At 42.2% G+C, this 25255-nt stretch overlaps 2 protein-coding genes and 1 non-coding gene across 7 annotated transcripts in view; 2 read left to right on the top strand and 1 right to left on the bottom strand.

Annotated features, from left to right (window-relative positions):
* The window catches only part of ABCD4 (ATP binding cassette subfamily D member 4), a 120839-nt gene that overhangs the window by 88899 nt on the left and 6685 nt on the right, over nucleotides 1–25255 (bottom strand). Inside the window, exons 1-4 of one of the 3 annotated variants that reach the window (XM_085888105.1) lie at nucleotides 18807–18991; nucleotides 8475–8593; nucleotides 3493–3620; nucleotides 1989–2128 (exon numbers count right to left, since the gene is read on the bottom strand). In XM_085888105.1, the coding sequence (XP_085744231.1) occupies nucleotides 1989–2128; nucleotides 3493–3620; nucleotides 8475–8593; nucleotides 18807–18838 (419 nt within the window). In that variant the 5' untranslated portion in view covers nucleotides 18839–18991. Of the gene's footprint in view, nucleotides 1–1988; nucleotides 2129–3492; nucleotides 3621–8474; nucleotides 8594–18526; nucleotides 18753–18806; nucleotides 18992–25255 lie in introns of those variants that run through there. The other 2 variants (XM_085888104.1, XM_085888106.1) reach the window with 2 other exon arrangements.
* APMAP (adipocyte plasma membrane associated protein) overlaps nucleotides 18930–25255 on the top strand; it is a 73295-nt gene continuing 66969 nt past the window's right edge. The window contains exons 1-2 of one of the 3 annotated variants that reach the window (XM_085888108.1): nucleotides 18930–18947; nucleotides 19312–19391. The gene's annotated coding sequence lies outside the window, so the exon portion shown is untranslated. Of the gene's footprint in view, nucleotides 18948–19173; nucleotides 19392–25255 lie in introns of those variants that run through there. The other 2 variants (XM_085888110.1, XM_085888107.1) reach the window with 2 other exon arrangements.
* On the top strand, nucleotides 19682–19763 carry TRNAS-AGA (transfer RNA serine (anticodon AGA)). Its single transcript has one exon. It is a non-coding gene; the product is annotated as a tRNA-Ser (tRNA).

Genomic DNA, 25255 nt, shown 5'->3' with positions numbered 1-25255 from the left:
TTTGAAAGACTTAAAAGAGATCCTTTTTGAAAGGAAAAAGGTTTTTCAAATGAAGGACCAAAATAAACTTAAAACGCTACAATTAAAACTATCATTAACAGTAAAAAAAAAACGCTAAAGAAAACTCCAAAGAAAGAATGGACAACTGCTTTAGGACAAACAACCCACGAGAAGCCTGGCAGGGACTGCAAATCATCATAGGTTTCTCAAAAACGAAAAAAACACGACTTGTTCCTTGTTTTCGGAAACCCAATGTTGATGGCAAATTAATTTAATCAATTTTACAGCCGCTTTGGCTCAAATGATTTCAGTGTTCTGCTCTGTCTGAAACAGAAGGCGAGCACATAGTCACCAAAGTCAATGAAGTGGAAAAATTGTTTAAGAATTTAAATCTTCACAAAGCAGTCGGTCCAGATAAGATATGCGGCCGGGTCCTTAAAGTATGCTCCAGACAGCTGGCAGTGTTCTCTTCAAGCAGTCAGTGGATTTACATTCAATCACGTCCAGCTGAAAATCTGCTATCGTTGCCCCAGTCCCCAAGCGAGTACGACCCTCTGAATTGTATGACTACCGACCGTTAGTCTTTATGTGTACAAAAGTGGTTGTTAAATATCCTAATAATCAATCAATAACGCTATGGATAATGGCAATGCATGTGACAAAAGAGGGTGCATGGATGATATGGGTATGTGGGCCATAATAGCAGTGGGCCATCATAGTTGTGTGTTCAGTTAGGCCTAAGTCACATTTGCTCTACGGCAAGGATACGGCGGCCGTACGCCCTCTGAATTGACAGAAACGTGCGGCGGCCGCAGAGTTTCTGCGGTGGCCTCAGGGTGGCCCTACGCCGTTTGGCTATCTTTTACAGGCCGTAGGGGTCGGCGTGGAATTATAACGCGGAGTTATAACTTTTTTTCATTTCTACGTTCGCCGTAGCAATTCGACAAGCCGAAACAAAAGAACTGGTAAAAAAAAAATTCACCCATTCGTTACCGTCCGTCTGGCCGCACGCTCGCCTTAGGGCCCCCTGTGGTCCCCCTGTGGTCGCCTTGCGTCTGCCTTGAAAATTCTATGGCCGCCGCAGGAATGCCCTAAGGTCACCGTGCGACATCAAATCAAAGACCGTACGGCACCCCCACGTTTTCGGTCTCCACAATTTCTAAATACGCTGTGCGGCTCCCCGAAAAATAAAAACATATGTGACTGCTACATTGTGTGACCGTGGAAATACTGCGGCCGGCGTATAATTGCTCGTGGCCATAGATTTTGGAGAGCCCACGGCCGCCGTGGCAAATGTGACTTAGGTCTTAACGATGCATCTGAACTGAGGTTGAGGTTTTTGTTCAGAATGAGCATGCGAGGAGAGACTATGCGCTCTACCGCGCGCCATTCTCGGTTAACTTGAAGGGGTATGCGGCAAAAAATTAACTTTCATCCTTGAAAATCATACAAATGAATTACTGAAATATCAGCTGCTTTTTTCATATCCTTTTCTCACCTGTGTTGCAATTAAAGCGAAAGGCGGTGTAAAATCAGACATACTGTTTGATGGGGCGATATATGACTGTTATATGAATAAAATGGAAATATTCAAAAAAAAGTATTGAATATCGCAAGCGTTTTCTGAATGTAATTGACATGAGAAACGGGATTGAATGAGAGTCACCATTATTTCACGTGAAGAAGAAGATGGAGGAAGAGGAGTTTTGTATATTCAGATGAATGAATCAACACCATTTTGAGACCAAATCTTAGAGTTTCTAAAGTCCATGACATATTGTGTGAAGGTTTGATTAAAGCGTTGAAGGTGATTAAACTAGATTTAGGTAGGACTTAAAATATGCCTAATCTGTGTCAACTGAGATTCACTGCAACATGACTCAGTGCCACATTATCTATGATTACAATGGACTCATTGAGTCTTTCATCAGTCTCGAGCTACAAGGGCCTGAGTCCAAGTCTAATCTGAGCCCATGATGCATTCTTACGGGTTGTCAATGACTTCCTGCATGCTGCTCAGTTGGTAATATGCTTTGCCACGGAAGTACGAAGTGTGCAGACTTTCCGTGAGACATTTTCGCCAGCTGATATCAAGCAATTTAGAGAGGTATGAATCACCACTCTTCAACTGAAAAAAAAATTAAGCAAAGCACAGATTAGCCATGATAAATAAAATAAACCATGTGATGGATGCAATATTTACAAAAATATCAAAAATAGACATCGTAATTTTGATGTAATTAAGGAAAATTAAAGGACATTTATAATAACAATGTACAAGGTATAAGAATGATGCATATTCTTGAATCAAGTTGATGGTCAAAGGAGCTAAAGGGAGTAAGATAGAATAGATATTTCATTGATAAACGTCGTGCATAAGTGTTGGTTTCTGTGTGAAATAACAGGTCACATGTAGAAGACTGTTCTAGCAGAAATCCAGAGCCCCCCCCCCCGCCACTATATATATATATATATATATATATATATATATATATATATATATATATATATATATATATATATATATATATGTCAAAGCTACTACCATTCATGCTCCTCTATTCTCTCAATCATTCCCATTTGGAATCTGTCTATATGTGCTTTTCACCCTCTTACTCTTGGAAGCACGAACCAGTGCAGAAGGATGGCAGCGATAGTCACCCTGTCCACCGACGATAAAAGAAGAGAAGTGCATGGAAGCTACAACTTCTTGCTGAAATCTACGAGTATAAAGGGCAGAGCACAGCGTGACTTAAGGGAGCGTTTCAAAAGTGGGGGGTTGTCAGTAGTTCTGGGACTTTGTGTGAGACGAGTTAGAGATGCTTGCTCTGGAGCATTGTGGTGAGTGGTTCTCAAGAGACATGTCAAGGTGAAAACGTAGCGGCAGCGCTGCAAGGGCAAAACCTCTCCGGAGTGAGGCGCGGTGTGAGGATCAGCTCCGAATGCACTGATAATGTACTGAGATTGTCTTTGATTGGATTTTCCTTCCAAGAAGAGAAGACAAGTTGTTTCAGAGCAACTTCCTCGCCAAAGGATTCAGTGTACCATGGGCATGAAGAAAGGTAGGACAACTGAAAACGAGATGAGATGAATTTGTGGATGACCAAGAGCAGGTTTTTGTGGAAGAATTCCCAGGCTGAGTTAACATCAGGAGCAGTAGATATGAGAGACCAGTGCTGAAGAGAGATGGCTGCTTGCAGTCCTGGCCAATCTTCTTGAGTGAACTACCAGACTCACCGATGTGGAGGCAGCTCTCTGCAAATAGCCAGAGAGTTAACTCTCACAAGCAAATTATCAGATGAACCAATTGGAGCAAAGGAAGAGGAGACATTTGTGGGGAAGTTTGTCATCTGGATTAATCCAAAGCAATTTACTATGGAATAAAAATAATTGTTTGCTTGATTTTGGTGTGATCCACTGCTGATCAGAGGAAAAGTACAACATAACAATAAAATAAATTAAATGTATATGAACCATACATAAAATACTCACGAAAGAATTCAAAGCAATGTAGAAGAAGGAAAGCAAAGCGACCTCCTTGAAACTCGTGAGATCCTTGTTTTCCAGAGCTTCATAAAATCTGCTTGGAACAACTCCAACTTGGTAAATTATCAGCTCCTCTGTAAGCACATGGAGATGAACAAAAGGCCAACACAATATTCCACACACTGATAACCCTTCTTAAAAAATATAAATCTCAAGGAAAACTTGATTTCTGCTCCAATTGGTCCCTCACAATATTGCTACCATGATTATGCATGAGCAAGATGGTCAGCACTGTGCTTGATGTTTTCATCCATTGACTGAATTAAAATGTAGGTACAGACCTAAAGACATACATTTTCGAAAGATATTGTGGGATCTTTAAATGTCTGCTTTGCAGATAAGGGAGCATCCCTCCACATGACATACCATGCCCATTGTTTGCATTCCAGCAGACAGCAGTTTCAGTCATATTTGATTGCAGTAACTTAACGCTTGAGTACAAAGCTCAGAAGTGAGCATGCTAATGGTTTCTTGAGAATAGAGATAAACTGCTGTGGCTTCCGTACTTTAAGAATGAGATGAGCAAGTCGTGAAATGGATACTGATGCATCTCCTTTATCAGCTTGACCAGGATCCTCATGGCCAGAATGGTGATTTAGAAATCAAACGGAAGATCGAGAAGGAACTCAAAGAAGTAAAGAGCGAAGATGGAATCATCAGGAGGAACCTAGATAGGATTCAGGTTTCAGCTGCGACTCCACAACCCTCAAACCCATCCAGGAACAGCCAAGTGAGCCTTCCAGAAAAATTACTGCAAGAATTCACTTCTCCTTAAAGAGTTAGATAACAAAAGACAGGAACAGAGAGTAAAAGAGATGAAAGATAAGAAAAAGCAAAAATTAGAATGGATAAAGAGGATTGTGAAAAAATTGGAAAGAAGTGTGAAATGTACAAAGAACAAAGATGTCGGGAAGAACCCAAACAAATAGATTTCTGTAGTTACTCCCCAGGCTCAAACGCAGCAACATGTATTAGCTACCAGAGGTCCATCAGTGGGGAAGCACAGTCCACACAGCATCAGGAGATGGTACAAAAATAACCAAATGGAAGACCAAGAAGGAACCCGAAGAAGTAAAGAGCAAAGATGAGGTCATCAGGAGGAACCTGGAAAGGATTTGGGTTTCAGCTGCTACTCCACAACCCTCAAACCCATCCAGGCACAGCCAAGTGAGCCTTACAGAAAACTTTCTCAATAATTCACTTCTCCTTCAGCAAATAGATAATGAAAGAGAGGAACAGAGAGATGAAAGAGAAGAAAAAGCAAGAATTAGAATGAATAAAGAGAAACTATAAGGAAAGTGAGTTATGTTTTTGACAAACACATGTTTTGAAGAGAGATTGAAGAGATTAAAAAAAATACACTTTGTAATGTCAGCAAAAAGTCGAGAGAAATAGTTCATAAATTTAGATTGCATTGGAGTAACCAGAAGGAACCAAAACGAGCAAGAAGCAAAGATGAAGTCATCAGGAGGAACGAGGATGGGATTCGTATTTCAGTTGCGACTCCTCTACCCTCAAACCCATCCAGGCACAGTCAAGTGAGCCTTATTCAAGAAATATATATATATATATATATAAATATAAATATATATATATATATATATATATATATATATATATATATATATAAACCAAAAATAACCCATATCAAAAAAATAAATAATTCAGGCTGCTAGACCATGCATCTGATCAAGTTGAAATTTAAAACATTTATTCCACATCACTACGAGATTATAAATTTGAAGTTACACATCGATTGATTAAGTGGTTCCAGAGAAAACATTATTTAATATTTTTCTTCAATGCAATATGGCTGACAAATCATGTGACCAATCAATTATTCCTTAAGAAACGTGTACACGCATGGGTTGGGGAACATTTGTGAGAAGTTTCCTCTCAATTTGTCTAGCCGTTCAGGAGAAGATGTTGTTATGGGTTTTAGGGTAAATCCAATATGGCTGCCAAACCATGTGACCTATGACATCATTTCTGTGAACCTTTTGTTCCTCATGTATAGGCGGTCATGCAAAGAGTATGGCCTCGATCTGTTCAGCCACTTCAGAGAACAAATTTTTTGAAGGTGTTCTGTTTTTTTATTGCTGCCAAATCACGTGACCAATGACGTCATCAAGTATTATTTTTTCTGTGGACCATTTTATCCCGAGATGACCCTCAAAAATGTTCATACTGATCGGATGTGGCATTATACATATGCAATTATGACGTCATAATGTCGGCACATATGACGTCATGAAAAAAAATCACACTCATTCCCCATGAGTACTTGTTAAGTGACAAGTTTCAATTTTTTCCTTGGTGTGGTTTCAGAGATACAGATGTCCAAAGTTTTTCCATTTTTCCAACATGGCTGCCACACAATGTGACTCTTGATGTCATAATTATCATTAAAACATTCTACATTTGTAGTCGCACCTATGGTAAAAATTTTGACTTAATCCGACAACCGATTGCCGAGAAAAACACAAATGTTCTGTGCGGACAAACAAACAGACAGATAGACAGACAGACACAGACACAGACAAACAAATGAAAAAAAGAAAAGAGCAATCAGAGATTGCAAACCCTCAGCAGGACTTCTTTTGAGTGGTGTATTTTTTTTAATAGGTTTTCAGGTAAATCCAATATGGCTGCCAAACCATGTGACCTTTGACGTCAGAAGTGTGACTTTTGTTCCTCATGGATAGGCAGTCATACGTATAAAGTTTCTCCTCGATCTTTTCAGCCATTTCAGAGAAGAATTTGGAAGGTTTAAAAAAAACAAAAAAACAATATGGCTGCCGAAGTACATGACCGATGACGTCATCAAAAACATTTGTGGACCATTTTATCCCAAGATGACCCTGAAAATTTTTTTACTGATCGGATGTAGCATTCTACATATGTAATAATGACATCATAACGAAGACAAGCACCTATGTCACAAAAATACCACACTAATTCCCCATGTGCCAGTTGTACACCCATGGCTTTGGGAACACTTGTGTGAAGTTTCCCCTCGATTTGTCCAGCTGTTCTGGAGAAGATTTTTTGGAGGTTTTAGGGTAAATCCAATATGGCTGCCAAACCATGTGACCAATGAAATCATATGTGGGAACCTTTTGTTACTCATGGACAGTCGGTCATATGTGTAAAGTTTCACCTTGATCTGTTTCGTTATTTCAGAGAAGAAGACTTTTGAAGGTTTTTAAAACAAACAAACAATTGGCCGCCGAATCACGTGACCAATGACGTCATGATTTTTTTTTTCTGTGGACCATTTTATCCCTGGATGACCCTCAAAAATTTTCATACTGATCGGATGTGGCATTCTACATATGCAATTATGTCATAACGAGGGCACCTATGATGTCATAAAAATTCACTCTTATTCCCCATGAGGAGTACTTGCTTTGTGACAAGTTTCAATTTTTTCCTTGGTATGGTTTCAGAGAAAGAGGTCCAAAGTTTTTACGTTTTTCTAATAAGGCTGCCACACCACGTAACACATGACATCATAATTATCATTGAAACATTCTACATGAGTAGTCGCACCAATAGTGAAAATTTCGTCTCAATCCGACAAGCGCTTACGGACAAAAATACAAAAGTCCTGTGCGGACAAACAAACAAACAGATAAACAAACAAATAAAAAAAACCAATGTCACCCGCAGGGTGACCCGTATCTTGCCAAAAGGTGACCACGTGTGACTTCTTTAAGGTCACACTGAGGTGAACAGAGCTGCTATCCACCAGGAGCGACTCCTTGAGGAATATCTGCCTACGAGAGATTCCGATGAGAATCGTTCTACAGAGTAACCATGAAAAATATGCGTTTGCCTCATAACGTCACCAAATGACGTCATAATGTTTCAAGCTTGACATATCTAGAAAGCACTCATCGAGGTGTTCAATTTGAGGTACGACACAATATGGTTCCTAAAACTTGAAAATTTGACCTTGGGGTCAAATATGTTTGACCTTAGGCGCTAACCATGAAAGTCAAGGCCAATCGCCACCAAAAATTAATCAGCTGAGCGCCAGACCATGAACTATATTCCCATGAAGTTTGAAGACGATCCAATCAAAATTACTCAAAAAATAAGGGTTTCGTCGACTCCCCTGATTTGCGACAAAGTGACCTTGACCTTGACCTTCAAAATTTTGTGCACTGAAAGGGACCTCTATAGGCCTCTGATATGCGAAGTTACAAAAATTTCCAATGATAACTGTGCTCTGCAGAATTTTTTATACGTGATTATAGACAAACAAACAAACAAACAAAAAACAAAACAAAAAAAAAAACAACATACAAGCTGACTCACATATCTTGCAAAAACTTCGTTTTGGCAAGATAACAAACAAGCAAACGGAGCCAAATGCAATTCCTTCTCCGGATCCTTCGGCAAGGGTAACAAGAGTTCATAGAACACCTTAACTGCACAGTCTTGAAAAAGGACATGGGAAGGGTCTATTCAACTCTTGCCTTGCTTTTCTGAGCACAATCTATATTTCCAACAAGCTATTTTGCTATTTTGAACGAGAGCGAGTGGCACATTTGATTGGCTGAGATGACATAAAATGCCGCAATATTTTGTCTAAAAATAGCCCAGAGAGTGTAAGGGGTAGGGAAGATGTTGAAATTCTGACATTTTGGCATAAGTAATAAATAGATGCCCCTTAATGATATAGTGCATAAATGTAATCAGGTTTTATGCGGTATATGGTGCAAAGCCAATATTTGATGTCGGAGAAATGCATGACATGAAACAAATATAGTTTGATTCATAAATACAAGTATATCAAGTCAGAATATAATATTAACTGCAAGTAGCTTTTACATTCCGATTAACCGTTTAGTCCCAATGTCTCATATCTTCCCCAACACATTCACACAAACAGCAGTGATTCATACAGACATGTCTCTTACCAAAGAGAGCAAGCAGAAGTAATGTAATGAACATTAAAAGGTTCGTTAATGGAAATCCAGGAAATATAATCCCTCGAATTCTCCAAAACCTCCTGAAACATTTGATGTCGAGCTTTGCACTGCAAAAGAAAACACATTGTATAAAAAGTCAAGTCAATAAACATATTTCCAATATATTGTCATGAGAATGGTGATTTTTGTACACATACATATTATATGTTATTTGGACTTATATATATTGGCAAATTATATTGGTAATGGTTTCTTTCCAAATGAAATAATTGACTAAATACAGCACTGGAGTATCAGGAGGAACCCAAACAGACAAAGGTGGAGTCATCAGGAAGAATCTGGATGGGATTCGGGTTTAGGCTGCGACTCCTCTACCCTCAAACCCATCCAGGCACAACCAAGTGAACCTTACAAAAACTATTTGCAAGATTCACCAGTCAATAGACAAGGAAAATGAAAAAACAAGAGATTGACAAAAAGAAACCACGCACACCAACAGAAAACACACACACACACACACACACACACACACACACACACACACACACACACACACACACACACACACACACACACACACACACACACACACACACACACACATCTTACCGCTTCTCACCTTTCCACCACAGAATGTACACAGGAATCCACCAGCACATAAAATCAATACACAGGCTCTCTATTTATAATGAGGATCCATTTCCAGGAAACACTAATGACACACTTTCAGTTTAATTATATATATATTTTATATATATAAAATAATTATATATATATATATATATATATACAAACAAACATTATTACCTTCGCAAACTTCGTTTGACGAAGGTATTGTATTGACCCCTGTGTATTTATTTATTGGTAAATATGTGTGCGGACAACATTGCGCAAAAACTGCTGGACCGATTTGCATGAAATTTTCAGAGATGATGTGCAGTTACTCAAGGACGCCAGGCGAAGCTTTTGGGAGCAATCGGATTAAAGGTCAAGGTCACGGTCACGAAAAGGTCAGAATCGTTTTTTCGTCATAACGCGGTCAATTTTTATCCGAATGAGATAAAACCAACACCAAAATGTTCATTACTCAATTCTACATTCTAGGCTATGCCACATGAAAGTGTGGCGTAATTACTCTAGGTAGCGGTTGGGGGTCAAAGGTCAAGGGGGTCACTACAAAGCATTTTTCATTGGGCAGCGTCGTGGACAACATTACGCAAAAACCACTTAGCAGATTGTCATGAAATTTTGTGGACTTGTTTGACATCATGAGAGGACAAATCAATTAGATTTTGGGAGCGATCGGATCAAAGGTCAAGATCACAAAAAGGTCAAAATCGTTTTTTTGCGATTAAAGTGTCAATTCTGTGCCGATTTACATCAAATTAAGTCCAAAATGTTCAGTATTCAAATCCCGATCCACTAATATAGCGTATGGTATAGTGTTTGCAACCCTAGTTAGTCTGTGGAAGTCAAAGGTCAAGGGGTTCACCAAAATGGAGTTTTTGATTGAGAAGCGTTGTGGACAACATTACACAAAAACCACTTTGCAGATTGTCATGAAATTTTGTGGATGTGTTTGGCATCACGAGAGGACAAATCGATTAGATTTTGGGAGCGATCGGATCAAAGGTTAAGGTCAAGGTCACAAAAAGGTCAAAATCGTTTTTTCGCGATTAAATTGTCAATTTTGTTTTGATTTTTTTTTTTTTTTTTTTTTTGTATACCTTGGTCGAGGCTCGTATGAGAGCTAACACACAACTCACAGCAAGGAGGCATGAGACAAGAGGGGTGGGAGTGTAAGGGACAAAAGAGTGGGGAACAGACACATTAGGTGAACTGTGGAAGGGAGAGGGATGGGGATGGGACGGGGAACATGGCAAAGAGAAGATGGACATTTCAGGGACTTTCAGGAAGGAAAGTAGGAGAAATGAAGGAAGTGGGCTTGGGTGGATTATCGGGGGTAGAAAAGATCGAGGATTTGGATGGGGGAAGATAAGAGGTGGTGATGAACAGCTGTTTTGAAAGCCTGGAGGGAAGAATGGGAAAGAACAGAGTGAGGAAGTTTATTCCAAAGGTGGGAAAAAAGAGGAATGAAAGAGTGAAGATGAGCAGTGATTCGTGATTTTGGTAGTTTTACCAGAAGGGGGTTGTTGGCGGACCTTGAGCGCCCTGTGGAAATGTGGTGGGGACAAATCGCAGAGAGAGCAGGGGGGGGCAAGGCTGGAGAGGAGTCGGTAGAAGACAGAAAGACCACCGACCAACCTGCGGTGATTGAGTGAGAGGCCCAAAGACTCAGCTTCATTGCGGGAGATGCCGATGATCTTAAATGCCCTGGTTTCGACAGCGTGAAGCCGAGAAAGGTGGGAGGCAGGAGCACCAGCCCAGAGGGGAGAGCAGTACTCCATCAGGCTATGGACAAAAGCTTTGTAAGTGGTCAGGAGCTCAAGAGGGCCGAGGAAGGACTTAGCACGACGGAGGATTCCCAGTCGGCGACTGGCTTTTGAGGCAAGGTTGGAAATGTGACTTTCCCAGGAAAGGTCATGGCAGATAGTGAGACCTAGAAGCTTGAAAGAAAAGACTTCTTCCAGAGGATTGTTGAGAAAGTGGATGGGGGGGTTTGTAAACGGTCCTTTCGAAGAGACATAGTGAGAGTGTGAGATTTGTCTGGATTGAAAGACATGTTCCACGTGTTGGACCAGTTTGTGATTTTATCCAGATATGCAGTGAGTGAAGAAGCTGCTGCTTGCCGGTCTGAGGGATGACAGATGGTACGGCAGAGGGTGGAGTCGGCAAAGAGAAATAGAGGATTTTCCAGAGAGTCCGAGAGATCATTGATGAAAACCAGAAAAAGAACAGGGCCCAGAACGCTACCTTGAGGAACTCCAGCCTGCACAGGAAGAGGGGATGAAAGAACTCCATTTAGGGCCACACGTTGACTGCGACAGGAGAGGAAGTCTGCGAGCCATGAGTGGAGATGGCCTTGAATACCATGGGAAGAGAGTTTGGTGAGTAGGGCAGGGTGCCAGACTGTGTCAAAAGCACGTGATATGTCCAGGGATACGGCTCGGATTTCCTGTCTGGCATTGAGGACCTCCATCCATTGATGAGAGAGCAGAAGCAGCATATCCAGGGTAGAGTGACCTGGTCTGAAACCAAATTGATGATTGGAAATCAAGCCATTGGAGAAGAGGAAGGATTTCATATCTGAGGCGATGATGGATTCCATCACCTTGCTGATGATTGGGAGAAGGCTGATTGGTCTGTAGTTATAGGGATCTGTTTTTGCACCTTTTTTATGCAGGGCAGTGATGTTAGCAGATTTCCAAGCAGATGGCAGATGACCTTGGGCAAATGAGAGGGTGAATAGAACAGAGAGAGGGTGAGCAAGAGCAGAAGAGCAGGCTTTGAGGACACGTGGGCTGATGCCGTCTGGACCGGTTGCAGAATCTGACTCGAGGTTTGAAAGCAAGCTCTCCACCTTGTCAGGAGAAAAGGATACAGAGTCCAGGGACAGTTGGGTGTGACTGGGTAAAGTGGGTAGAGATAGTGATGGGTTTAGGACACAAGATTTAGCTGCAAACACCGAGTTTAGACATTCAGCTTTATCACGTGTGGAATCAGCAGTGCGGCCATTTGAGGTAAGGGAGGGGATGGAGGGGGAACATACAGCAGAAACAGATTTGATTAAACGCCACCAGGATTTTGAGGAGGGAGAGAGGTATGAGAGTTCAGACTTGAGATGAGAAAGATGTTGTTTTCTGGCTCTCCTGAGGGTAGATACACACTTGTTCCAAGCTTTGTGGAAAGAACTGAGATTGCCCTCAGTTGGGTTTGCTTTCCATGAGGCAAAGGCAAGTTGTTTCAGGACAACTGCCTCGCCACAAGCTTCAGTAAACCAAGGGCGGGAGGAAGGGTAAGACAACTGAACACGAGAGGGGATAAATCTGTGCATGAGGGAGAGCAAGTTTCTTTGAAAGAATTCCCAGGATGAGTTGATGTTTGAGAAAGTAGTGATAGGAGACCAGTCTGTAAGTTTGATGGCTGCTCGGAGACCCTGCCAGTCGGCTTGAGTGAAATGCCAGACTCGACGGCGGTGAGGTGGTTCTCTGATAACAGCCAGAGAGATGTCCACTTTAACAAGGACGTGGTCAGAAGAACCAATTGGAGCGAAGGAAGAGCAGCAGATATTGTCAGGGAAATTTGTCAAAATCAGATCCAGAAGAGATGGAGTACCATTGGTTGAGATCCGGGTCGGGAAGTTGACCGATTGAGTCAGTCCCAATGAGTCGCAGAAAGCTTTTGCTGAGGTGCCATGGCAGGTGAGAGAGGTACCCACACCTAGCCAACTGGCGTGATGACAATTGAAGTCACCACATAAGAGGAAGAGAGAGTTTGGATGAGAAGATAGAAGATGGTCCATGTTTTCGGATAGTGAGATGTAGATGGAGTCATCACTGTTCGGTGGACGGTACAGTACACATATAAACATGAGGTGGGAGTGGAGGGGAAGCCGAAGCCAGAGGTATTCCTGGGGGTGTGGGGGAGTGAGAGCAGTGCATGGAGAGTGAGGAATAGAGTCTTTGATGAAGAGAGCAACACCTCCACCAGGACGAGGCTCAGGTCTGTCATACCATAAGAGGGAGTAGCCAGGGAGAGATACTTGGGAGTCAGACACGTCTTGGGAGAGGAAAGTTTCTGTTAGGCAGATAATGTCTGGTTTGTCAGTGGCAACCTGTATGGAAAGATCTGAAAGGTTTGAGCGAAGGCCCCGGATATTTGAGGTCCACACTTTTAATGAAGAGGAAGGGGAGGAGGCTTTGGGTGCAGGAGGTGGAGGGGGAGGGGGAGAGTAGGACAAGGGACGAGGGGGGCAGGTAAGGAGGGTTGCTGAAGGAGTGTGGGGTATTGCAGAACAGCGAGGGGAGGGGGCGGAATGAGGAGAAAAGGCTCTGTGGTGCTGGGGGAGAGGGGGGACAAGAGACAAGGAAGAAGGCAGTTGAGGATTTGAGGAGGTGGAGTGAAGAGATGGAGGTGAGAGGGCAGTGGAGGGAGGCAGGTTGGTGGATGAGAGGGGGGCAACTTTGAGAGGGAAGAGTGAGGGGGATGAAAGGTGGGAGAAAGGTGAGGGGGGATTTTTGAGAGAGGTGAGAGGGAGGCTTGGAGGGAGAAGAGTGGGATGGTTGCTTTGAGAGTGAGAGTGAGGGGTGAGGGGGGTGAGTTGGCACTGAATTTGGAAAAAAAGAATGGTTGATGGAAAGCGAGCATCCATGGCAAACTGTGGTTTTTAAAAGTTTTAGGTCAGAGATGCGATTTAACACAATTCTTGAAGGGTGCAATGAAGGCGAATTCAGAGCATGGAGAGAAGAAGCGCTGTAATAGTTGGATTTTTTAGGCAAGGAATGAAGGAGAGCTCGAAATGAGAGCAGTCTGTTAAAATAGCAGAAGAGTAGTGCATTGTGAAACAGTAAAGAGTACCACATGTGTGAGAGAGGAAGATGAAGCATTATAAGATCGTTTTTGTTGTTAAAAATAATGTATGAGAGAGTTCAACAGATTAGGTCATGGAAGTGTAAAAAAATCAAAAAAAAATCGAGGAAGAAGACGAGGAGGAAGTTAAGAGGAAGAAGAAGAAGCAGAATCGGGAGAAGGTGAGCGTGTTGTTGTTGTGGGTTTTTTTTTTTTTTTTTTTTTTGAGATAAGAAAGAGATTAGTTGGGAGAATGGGGGATGTTTGGAAAGTGGGGAGGATCAAAATTGAAGGTAATGGGGAGGATAGAAAATGAAGGTAATGGGGAGAAAAAACAAACAAACAAAAAAAAAACGATCGAACACCGAGTGGAACCGGTCGGCCTCAAGCCTACGCCTAGGCCTCAAGCACAGGTAAGAACGTTGACAAAATACTCACAAAATAGCACGATTTTTGAAACAAAACCGAACTAGCAACACACAGTAACATGTAGGTGAGAAAATTAAACAGTTAAAACGGGACAAATAACAACCGGAAACTTAGCTTTGAGAACGTCAGCAGGGAGCCCCAAAGGAGACCTCTCGCTGCTCAAAACCGGAACCGGAAGATTTACAGCAAATTAACTCCAAAATGTTCAAAATTAAATTCCCCATCCTCGAATATGACACATGGTATGGTACTTTTGTCACCCAAGACAGCGGTTGGGGGTCAAAGGTCAAGGGGGTCACACAAATTCACATTTATATCGGAAAGCGTTGTGGACAACTTAACGCAAAAAAAACAAAACGCAGAGAGGCTTTAATTGTTTTGGATTTGCTTGGCATCATGAAAGGAGAAATCCATTAGATTTTGGGAGCGATCGGATCAAAGGTCGAGGTCACAAAAAGGTCAACATCGTTTTTTCATGATGAAAATGGTTAATATGTTTCCGATTTACATCAAATTAACTCCAAATTGTGCAGTGTTCAATTCCCCATCTTCTGAAATGACACAAGGTATAGTACTATTGTCACCCTAGGTAGCGGTTGTGGGTCAAAGGTCATGGGGGTCACGAAATGCATATTTGTATTGCGATGCGTTGTGGACAACTTAATACAAAGGTAATAACTAGAATATATCTCTGTCTCTAAACTGCGTCTGTTGATGCAACAAGGCCCATAAGGGCCCTACCAAACTTAGTGACAAAGTAAAATACAACAAATTTTCATTAAGGAGACTTGGTATAGTTTGATATGCACATAGCTTCGCTTATGGTTGAGTAAAAGGAGTTTTACTTTCTTGTTTAATTAGACGCCAATTAAAATGACGTTTTTGTCCTCGCTCGGATTTGAAAACATGATCTACTTGATCCAGGTCGTGTCTGCGTGGTGAGTGACATTCGACCGAATCCGACCCTACATGCTACAGAGTTTGGCACTCGGGACAACGAATCACCTAAAATTGTCATAATCGTAATAGTTCTAATAACAAAATCCTTTCACAAAATCCGGATCATGGACTTTAAATTTGCGAAATTCCCGAGCATATTAAGTGGAGTTTTAGTTCCTCATTTCACTATCATGCCATGTTCAAACTAGTGGCTGCGGCGAAGGTATGCGCTCTACGAGTGCCCGTTCTAGTTTCTTCTTATTATTACCTCCACCGCCGAAGGTGAAGGTTATGTTTTCACCCCTTTCTGTCCATTTGTCTGTTTGTGTGCAGGATATCTCAAAAAGTTGTGGACGGATTCGGATGAAATTTTATGGACAGGTTGTGTGTGTGTGTGACAAGGACGAACTGATTAGATTTTGGTGAAGATCCAGATGCGGACCCGACTACGAGAAATTTATAAGTGATTCTTCACCATTGAGAGATAGGGCTAAAACCCATATATAGCACGATATCTCAAAAAGTTGTGCACGGATTCGGATGAAACTTGGTGGACAGGTTCGGTGTCTGACAAGGACAAACTGATTAGATTTTGGTGAAGATACGGATCCGGATCCAACTACTAGAATTTTAAAAGTGATTCTTCACCATTGAGAGATAGGACTCAAAAATGATATACAGCATGATATCTCAAAAATGTATTGGGGCAGACATGTTCTCGTGGATCAGGCATTATGGGGTGGAGGTATGCGCTCTACCGAGTGCCTTTATAGTTGTTATTTCTATATTTCACAATGTCTGGTGTTGGCTTAATGGTTATTGGGTGGTGGGCTTGGGATCCCAGGGTCCTGAGTTGAAATCCCGCTTTCCTGTTGAATTAATACCAGGTGAGGCTGACAGGCTGTCATCCTTCAGAGGTCAGCAAAATGGGTATCAGCTTGCGGGGATGATCGAGCCATTTGAGTATCCTGAGTCAGTGTGGGGACCCATTCAGGATTGTGTCCAACAGTCAAGGAGACTGCTTAGTCTCCTTGGCTCGACACAAACACTCGACATAGAGTATGCTCTCAATGGATGGATAGTCTGGTCCATGAATTTATTGACTGTATGTGATGTACTTCGTGGTCAGTTTATTTCATTTTTGACAAATGTTCAACATTTTTGATAATGTTCAATAACAATATGACAGTTTCAAGCCAAGGTGGCTACCCTGGTTCTCGTGTTCACGTCATTCTCTTTGCTCAATCAACTACTGCAGTGATATATACATATATATATATATATATATATATATATATATATATATATATATATATATATATATATATATATATATATATATATATATACACATACCAAGCGATGAGTGTGATGTTACCAAGTTTGAATGTAAAATGCATCTTTATGTCTTGCCTCATGCATATTTATGCTCTGCATGTGTGTGGTGACATCTCCACTACAAGTGGGCGAGAGTGATTCTTCCCCGGTCTGACAGGATGTGTGGTTTTGTGGAAAAGAATGGTGTTTAACTGATGCATTTTAAGTGTTTTAAAATTTCTTTAAAGGTGATATTGAACTTTGCAAGTGTTGGATGAACTGCCTGGAGCATTCCTATTCAAGAAATGGGACATGTAAGCCGTTTCAGGATATCGCGACACTTGGTTTGGGAAACCCTGTTTTAAACCCTATGTAACCCGAATACCTTTTAAGACCGAGAAGACCCTTTCGACCTTCAAGACCACTAATACCTTTCAGTACATGAAGACCCTGTAGATCCTACACACCCTGTAGATCTTATAGACCCCATTATAACCATTATACCCCTAAGACTTTCTGTCTGAGGGCCTTCTGCAGTAACACATGAAGGTCCCCAGTCGTAATGAAAAAGCCCCCCCCCCCCCGCCTATTGGTAAGCCGCACCTCAGTAATTTTCTCTGTATTTTTTTTCAGGTATTGCTCATTTTGTTTGGCGTAAAGTCACAGTGGCATAGAAAATGCCCCAGCAGCATAGAAAAAGTCCCACGTGCAGGGAAAAAGTCCCACTTGCAGGGAAAAAGTCCCACTTGCAGGGAAAAAGTCCCACTTGCAGGGAAAAAGTCCCACTTGCAGGGAAAAAGTCCCACTTGCAGGGAAAAAGTACCACTTTCATGGAAAAAGTCCCACTTGCAGGGAAAAAGTCCCACTTGCAGGGAAAAAGTCCCACTTGCAGGGAAAAAGTCCCACTTGCAGGGAAAAAGTCCCACTTGCAGGGAAAAAGTCCCACTTGCAGGGAAAAAGTCCCACTTGCAGGGAAAAAGTCCCACTTGCAGGGAAAAAGTCCCGCGTGGCGAAGGGAAAAGTCCCGCGTGGCGAAGGGAAAAGTCCCGCGTGGCGAAGGGAAAAGTCCCGCGTGGCGAAGGGAAAAGTCCCGCGTGGCGAAGGGAAAAGTCCCGCGTGGCGAAGGGAAAAGTCCCGCGTGGCGAAGGGAAAAGTCCCGCGTGGCGAAGGGAAAAGTCCCGCGTGGCGAAGGGAAAAGTCCCGCGTGGCGAAGGGAAAAGTCCCGCGTGGCGAAGGGAAAAGTCCCGCGTGGCGAAGGGAAAAGTCCCACGTGACAAAGGGAAAAGCCCCACGTGACAAAGGGAAAAGCCCCACGTGACAAAGGGAAAACGGTGTCCACGGCAGCAATTTCAACCCCATTGTAATCAAATGGTATTATTTGTGTGATTTTATTGTTTCCACACCTCAGGAATATTTCACCATCTGAGATTGAAACGCAGGTTGTTTGCGTGCATGCACATAGTGTCCTTGTATAAAATCATGGTTAAAAGTGGGAGTCAACGATCAAGGTCAATGCCTTCCGAGACGTGTGAAAACACCAATCAGGCCGCAATGAGAACATTCAAAACTAAAACAGCGAAGCAGAGGGCACTCTGAAAATGCATCAACCAAGTTTGTTCTGCACAACATTCCCGACCACAGTGAACCACTTGATGGGTCAAATTTTCCAAATGACCAAATTTCTGTTTGTTTTTTTCGTTTGGACTTTCCAAGTATCGTGCTCTGCACGAAACACTTACTGTACATGATTTTAATCACCAACGAGGGTTCACCAACATGTACCACGTCACTCACGGTGCACATCATCACTTGACGTTGAAATGTCGTTTCTGCCGATACACAATCCCCCCCAAAAATTGGTCATTTGAGGCGAGACATCTACGAACCAGTCGGAGAGGGGTACCCTACTAGTAGTAGTAGCAGCAGTAGTAGTAGTAGTAGTAGTAGTAGTAGTAGTAGTAGTAGTAGTACTACTACTACTCAAAACAACATGCTTCACGAGGAAACGTCCTTTTCGTTGCATCACCAAGACGGCAGTTTAGTGTTTGATCAAACGTAGTTGGCCCTCCCTGTGTGGGCCTTGGACAAAACACATTCACCCAAAAGTAATCGCGAGCTTGACAGGTTTGCAATGGGATCACGGAAACCATCGTCGAAAGGACAAACCTATTATTCATCCGCGTGTCCGACTTGAACATCGTCCACACCCTCGGCGACGAACTGGCGAACGCTTCACTCCTGATTCATCCAAAGCCAGAGTGGAGGCGCTAACATTCTTGATGGGAGACGTGTGTGATGTTTCCATGGGTGCGACCCTCCTTCACCAGTTCATCCTGACTGGCCTCCATTGAGTTTTTTTTATTTGCTTGTTTGTTGTTGAGTGATCACGATGAGGTTTTTTTTAATTAATTTTTATTAAATCGTTTACATTTATAGTATTTACAATTTTCAAATGTAAACGGTTGCATGAGACCGTGGTGAATTTTGTTCGGAATGTACAGTGAGGTAGTTTGTGAGAAAGGCACGTGGGGGTGAGTGGAAGGTGATGTTCAGCAAATTGAAAGCTGAAGGAGTAAAAGTCGCTCTCTGCTATTTATAATTAATATTCCACTCTCGATGACTGAAACACTTTTCAAACACTTTGTTTCATTTCGCGATTTTTATTCCAAAGCACGAAGGACGGCGCTGGGCGGTGTTCGTCACTTCACGGTTCTGCTCAAGGCTCCACCGAGCTGTTCAACTGCCGCCGCGGTGGGTGTGCTGTGTGTGTCAATGTAATCCTCTTTCCTTTTTGTTTTTATCACCCCCTCCCCACTCAGTTTTCCTCAACCTACCTTTGCTTTTCAATTCGCTCCCTCCTTTTCTCATGTGCGGACAACCAAGAGGTTGCTTTGCTATAAAAGTAGTGGAATTTGGGGTACGAAGTGTATATGTATGTATATATATATATATATATATATATATATATATATATATATATATATATATATATATATATATATATATATTTATATTTTGTGTTTTGCAATCGAGTCAGTCGTGTAGTCATGGCCGAGTGGTTAAGGCGATGGACTAGAAATCCATTGGGGTTTCCCCGCGCAGGTTCGAGTCCTGCTGACTACGGGTTTTTTTTTTTGGGGGGGGGGGATTGCAAACTGGCTTTGTGGTGGGAAGCAAAGAGTGGCTGTGAGTGGGAGGATGTCTTCCTGGCAGGATGTAAGTAACGGGGTACCTCAGGGATCAGTACTCCAGTGGGGGCAGATAACAGCAATTTTTGAGAGGAATTATGCAAATGATGATACAAGAATCAAATTTGGCACATTTGTTCTCCAGGGGATTCTAATCAAATCTGCCTGATTGGCCATTTGAAAATCCAAATTTTGAAAAATTTGAAGAAAATTTTTTTTTTCTTCAAAAAACTCAAGATCACGAATCAATGTTGGATGCTGGCTGAGATTGGTGAATGTTTCAGAAACATCATCAAAGACGTTCCAAGTCTGCCATGCAGTTTTCTTCCCTTTACCGCGGAAGGCAGACACGACGTCACATCCAGTGAACGCATGGAAGTACGGGATCCCTCCAGCTTTATCAGGCCCTATTGCAGAAACTACCTCATGGACTGGAATCCATCGCGCCTTGGCTCCTTGGCCAAAGGCAATCCACATGTTCTCAAGACCTAGTTCCTGTAAGGATGGCAGTACAGATATTGCTATGACTAGTATGTCCGTATCATTCGTCTTAACGAGTACGGGCCCGTAGGTGCGTAAACGACGACTGGATTGGGGCATTATTTAAATTCGATTGGACCAACCGTGTCATAAATGGCCATAACTTGGGAAACATACTCAGGTCCCCAGCGTCAATTGTGACATCATATCAAACGAAGAAGAATTGTGTTTCCCCCTCTCTCTCGCCCCCCTCGCTCCCCCCGAGTCTCACCCTTCCTTTCACCCCCTCCTCTCTCGCCCCTCTCCCTCGCCCCCACTCTTCATCCTCCCCTCTCCCGTCCCCCTCTCTCGCAGATATTGGTCGACAGATAAATGGCTGTAACTTGGGAACCGCTCGTCCAATTAATATCAAACCTCCAAAAGGCACACCTGCGGGTCCCCAGCAATAATCCTAGCGAGATTCAATCAGATTGGACCGTCAATCGTGCAAATAAATAAATAAATAAATAAATAAATACATAAACATTAATTGTGACGTCATTCGTGATGTCATAGCACCGTGTCTTGTCATTGGTCGACAGATAAATGGCCATAACTTGGGAACTGCTTATCCAATTAATATCAAACCTCAAAAAGGCACATCCGCGGGTCCCCAGCAATATTCCTGGCAAGTTTCAATCAGATCGGATCGTCAATCGTGCAAAAATAAAATAAAAAATAAATAAAGAAATAAATAAACATTAATTGTGACGTCATTCGTGATGTCATAGCACCGTGTCTTGTCATTGGTCAACAGATAAATGGCCATAACTTGGGAACTGCTTATCCAATTAATATCAAACCTTGAAAAGGCACATCAGCGGGTCCCCGGCAATATTCCTGGCAAGTTTCAATCAGATCGGACCGTCAATCGTGCAAAAATAAAATAAAAAAATAAATAAAGAAAGAAATAAACATTAATTGTGACGTCATTCATGATGTCATAGCACCGTGTCTTGTCATTGGTCGACAGATAAATGTCCGTAACTTGGGAACCGCTTGTCCGATTAATATCAAACCTTGAAAAGGCACATCAGCGGGTCCCCAGCAATATTCCTGGCAAGTTTCAATCAGATCGGACCGTCAATCGTGCAAAAATAAAATAAAAAATAAATAAATAAAGAAATAAACATTAATTGTGACGTCATTCATGATGTCATAGCACCGTGTCTTGTCATTGGTCAACAGATAAATGGCCGTAACTTGGGAACTGCTAGTCCGATTGATATCAAACCTTGAAAAGGCACATCAGCGGGTCCCCGGCAATATTCCTGGCAAGTTTCAATCCGATCGGACCGGTGATCGTCCGGTTATTAATAATTTGGGGAAAAATTGGCATGATAAGGTGAGAAGGTGGAACGACACCTTCAGCTGCCATATATACACCTTTTCAACACTGAAAAAGCAGTAAAATGGCCGTAACTTGGGAACTGCTTGTCCGATTAATATCAAACCATGAAAAGGCACATCAGCGGGTCCCCAGCAATATTCCTGGCAAGTTTCATTCAGATCGGACCGGCGGTCGTCGAGAAATGGCGGTCGCAGACAGACAGACACACACACACACACACACACACACACACACACACACACACACACACACACACACACACACACACACATTCCTGGAATTATAGATAGATGATAATGGACTTGCTACCATCCGTCGTTGCATCCCTGGCGTGTACAAATATTCGAGTGTCAGCTTCTTCATGACAACATGGAGACACAGCATCCAGTGACTTCCTTGTGTTGCTAATGGCATCTTCTCCTTTTCTGACAATGACTGTGCTTGTCGTTTGTGCTTCACACATCTTTTCCGCAAGGAAGTGAAACAGCTCAGTCTTGTTGCTGTCATCTCGAAGATAGCTTCTCCAGTTACTTGGGGTCTTACTGGTTCCTGTCACTCTTCTTCTGATTCCTTGCCCCCTTTTCGACCTTGCCTCGGACTTCAGACTTGACTTCTTGTACACATCAAACACTATGTCCACCCTCTCGTACCTGGCACCATAGGATTCCACCTTTGGGATGATGTCTTCTTTAGCATAGTCATCAAATATCTTTGAAGTGCGTGGAGGTAGGGCATTGTTAAGTGCTGAGCCATCAATGATGACTGCATCTCCCCTTGGTTCTCTGTCTGGGATGTTCACTTGCGCTTCAAGAATTTCAGCCAGCTGTGACTTCAAATTTTTTTGTAGTTTTTTTTTCTTTCAAATTTTTCAAAATTTGGATTTTCAAATGGCCAATGGGGCAGATTTGATCAGAAAGCCCTGCAGAACAGAAATGCCAAATTTGATGCTTGTATCATAATTTGCACGATTTTTCTACTGTCTACTACACTAGAGGTCTTTCATTCAGAGTGGTTAATGCATGGAATGGTCTCCCTGGAAAAGCATTGGCAGCAGAAACAGTGGATACGTTTAAATATAAATTTGATAGGTACCTGGAAGTATTGGACATAGAGGGGTATAGGGATGTTGGCATGGCTTTTAGGTGGCTTGAGCATTGATGGGTGATTATATGCATATGTGCAGTGTTTTGTGGGGGTCTCGTTAAGGGGTGTTTTGTGGTTCATGTGACGTGTTTTTTTTTATCCAAGACTGTCTTCGCCCATGCCCCCTTCCCCGGGAAAAAAAAATAAATAGAAATAAACAAAACCACAAAAAACACTTAAATTTTTTTTTTTTTTAACTTTTCTTGTTTTGATCTGGTGTTGATAAATTGGTGTGGTGTTGATATGGCACAGGCATGATGGGTTGAATGGTCTCCACCTGTGTCTAATTTCCTTGTTTCATTATAAACTTTACCACTGAATTTGTTTTTTTGAGGTGGGGGGGGGGAGGGGTGAGGTAGGTGACTGAATGGTAAGGCCAAGTAAAATACATTTTTAGTTTCACGTCTGGGATATTCAAGGAGGAGGGGGTGCATTACTATTTGATATTTTACAGATTTTTGACATTTTTCCAAGATGGCCACCACATGGTAAAGTCTCCCAGACCAAAGACTAACACATATCCCATATACCATTAAAAATGATGTTGGTCATTGAGCCGATATGTCAACGTCTGCTCTCCTGTGCATTTGTACATACTGAACCTGTACTAGATATACAGCGCCTTCAGAAAGTATTCACACCCCTTGACTTTTGGCACATTTTGTTATGTTTCAGCCTGAATTTAAAACGGATTAAGTTAAAAAAAAAATTTTTGTCACCAATCAACCCATTTGCTATGACACTCCAAATTGAGCTCAGGTGCATCTAATTTCCTTTGATCATCCTTGAGATGTCTCTACAACTTGATTGGAGAGTCCACCTGTGGTAATTGAATTCATTGGACATGACTTAGAAAGAAACACACCTTTCTCGATGAGGTCCCACAGTTGGCATTGCATGTCAAAGCAGAAGCTCTACCATGAAATCCAAGGAACTTTGCGTAGAACTCCTAGATAGAATTGTGAGGAGGACTAGATCTGGGAAAGGGTAAAAAAACCAATTTATCGTGTTGAAAGTTCCCAAGAGCAGAGTGAGCTACATCATTAGGAAATGGAAAGAATATGGAACCACCCAGACTCTTTCTAGAGCTGGCCATCCGGCCAAACTGAGCAACCTGGCATGAAGCACTTTCATCAGGGAGGTGAGCAAGAATCCCATGATTACTCTGACAGAACTACAGAGTTCCTTGGCTGAGATGGGAGAACTTGCCAGAAGGAAACAGTATCTGCAGCACCTCACATATGTAGGCTTTATGGGAGACTGGCCAGACGGAAGCCATTCTTGAGAAAAAGGCACATGACGCCAAGCCTAGAGTTTGCAAAAAGCCACGTGAAAGACAGAGAGCATGAGGCAAAATATTCTGTGGTCTGATGAGACGGAAATTGAACTTTTTGACCTAAACGCAAAGCACTATGTCTGGCGGAAACCGAGCACAGCCTCATCACCCTTCTAATACCATCCCTACTGTGAAGCATGGTGGCGACAGCATCAAGCTATGGTGATGCTTTTCAGTGGCAGGGACTGGAAGACTTGTAAGGATGGACGGAGCAATTATTGGAGTCAAATACAGGCAAATCCTTGAGGAGAACCTGCTTCAGAGTGCAAAAGACCTGAGACCGGCGAAGGTTTACGTGTTCCAACAGGACAATGACCCCCAAGCAAAACAACACTGGAATGGCTTCAGAACAAGAACGTGAAAGACCTTGAATGGCCCAGTCAAGCAAAGACTCGAATCCTTTTGAGAATCTGTGGAAAGACTTGAAGATTGCTGTTCACTGATGCTCCCCATCCAACTTGAGAGAGCTTGAGCAAATCTGTGGGGAAGAATGGGAGAAAATCCCCAAATCCAGATGTGCAAAGCTGATACAGACGTACCCAAGAAGACTCAAAGCTGTAATCGCTGCCAAAGGCCCTTCTACAAAGTATTGACTAAGGTGGTTGAATACTTATTGACACAAGTTGTTTCAGCTTTTCATTAATTAGTCAAAATTTCTAAAAATATGTTTTCACGTTGTCATTACGGGGTATTTTGTGTATATCCGTGACAAAAAATTTATATTTAATCCATTTTAACGTCGGGCTGTGACGCAACAAAATGTGACAAAATTCGAGGGGTGTGAATACTTTCTGAAGGAACGAAATGCACTTCTGACCTGAGTTGTGTGGGAGTTGTCGTCGATGGGCGATCCCTCATCGAACTCTCCATTTTCAAATTCGTTGAAAGTATCCCCAGAGTCTGGGTTCCGTCAAACACAGTACGAGCGTACCATTGTTTCAAAAACTTTCTGCCAGCCTTCTGGATGCGTACACAAATGAAGATCTTTAAAAAAAATCGTTTTAAAAAATATTATCAGGATTATTATTATTTTATTTTATTTAGAGATCTGGAAAGGAAATAATAAAATTTTTAAAAG

The sequence above is a fragment of the Eptatretus burgeri genome, chromosome 7 (assembly GCF_056783735.1).
Source record: "Eptatretus burgeri isolate ZD-2024b chromosome 7, Ebu_testis_v1, whole genome shotgun sequence".
Classification (NCBI taxonomy): Eukaryota; Metazoa; Chordata; class Myxini; order Myxiniformes; family Myxinidae; genus Eptatretus; species Eptatretus burgeri.
This window is presented reverse-complemented; position numbering and strand designations above follow the sequence as displayed.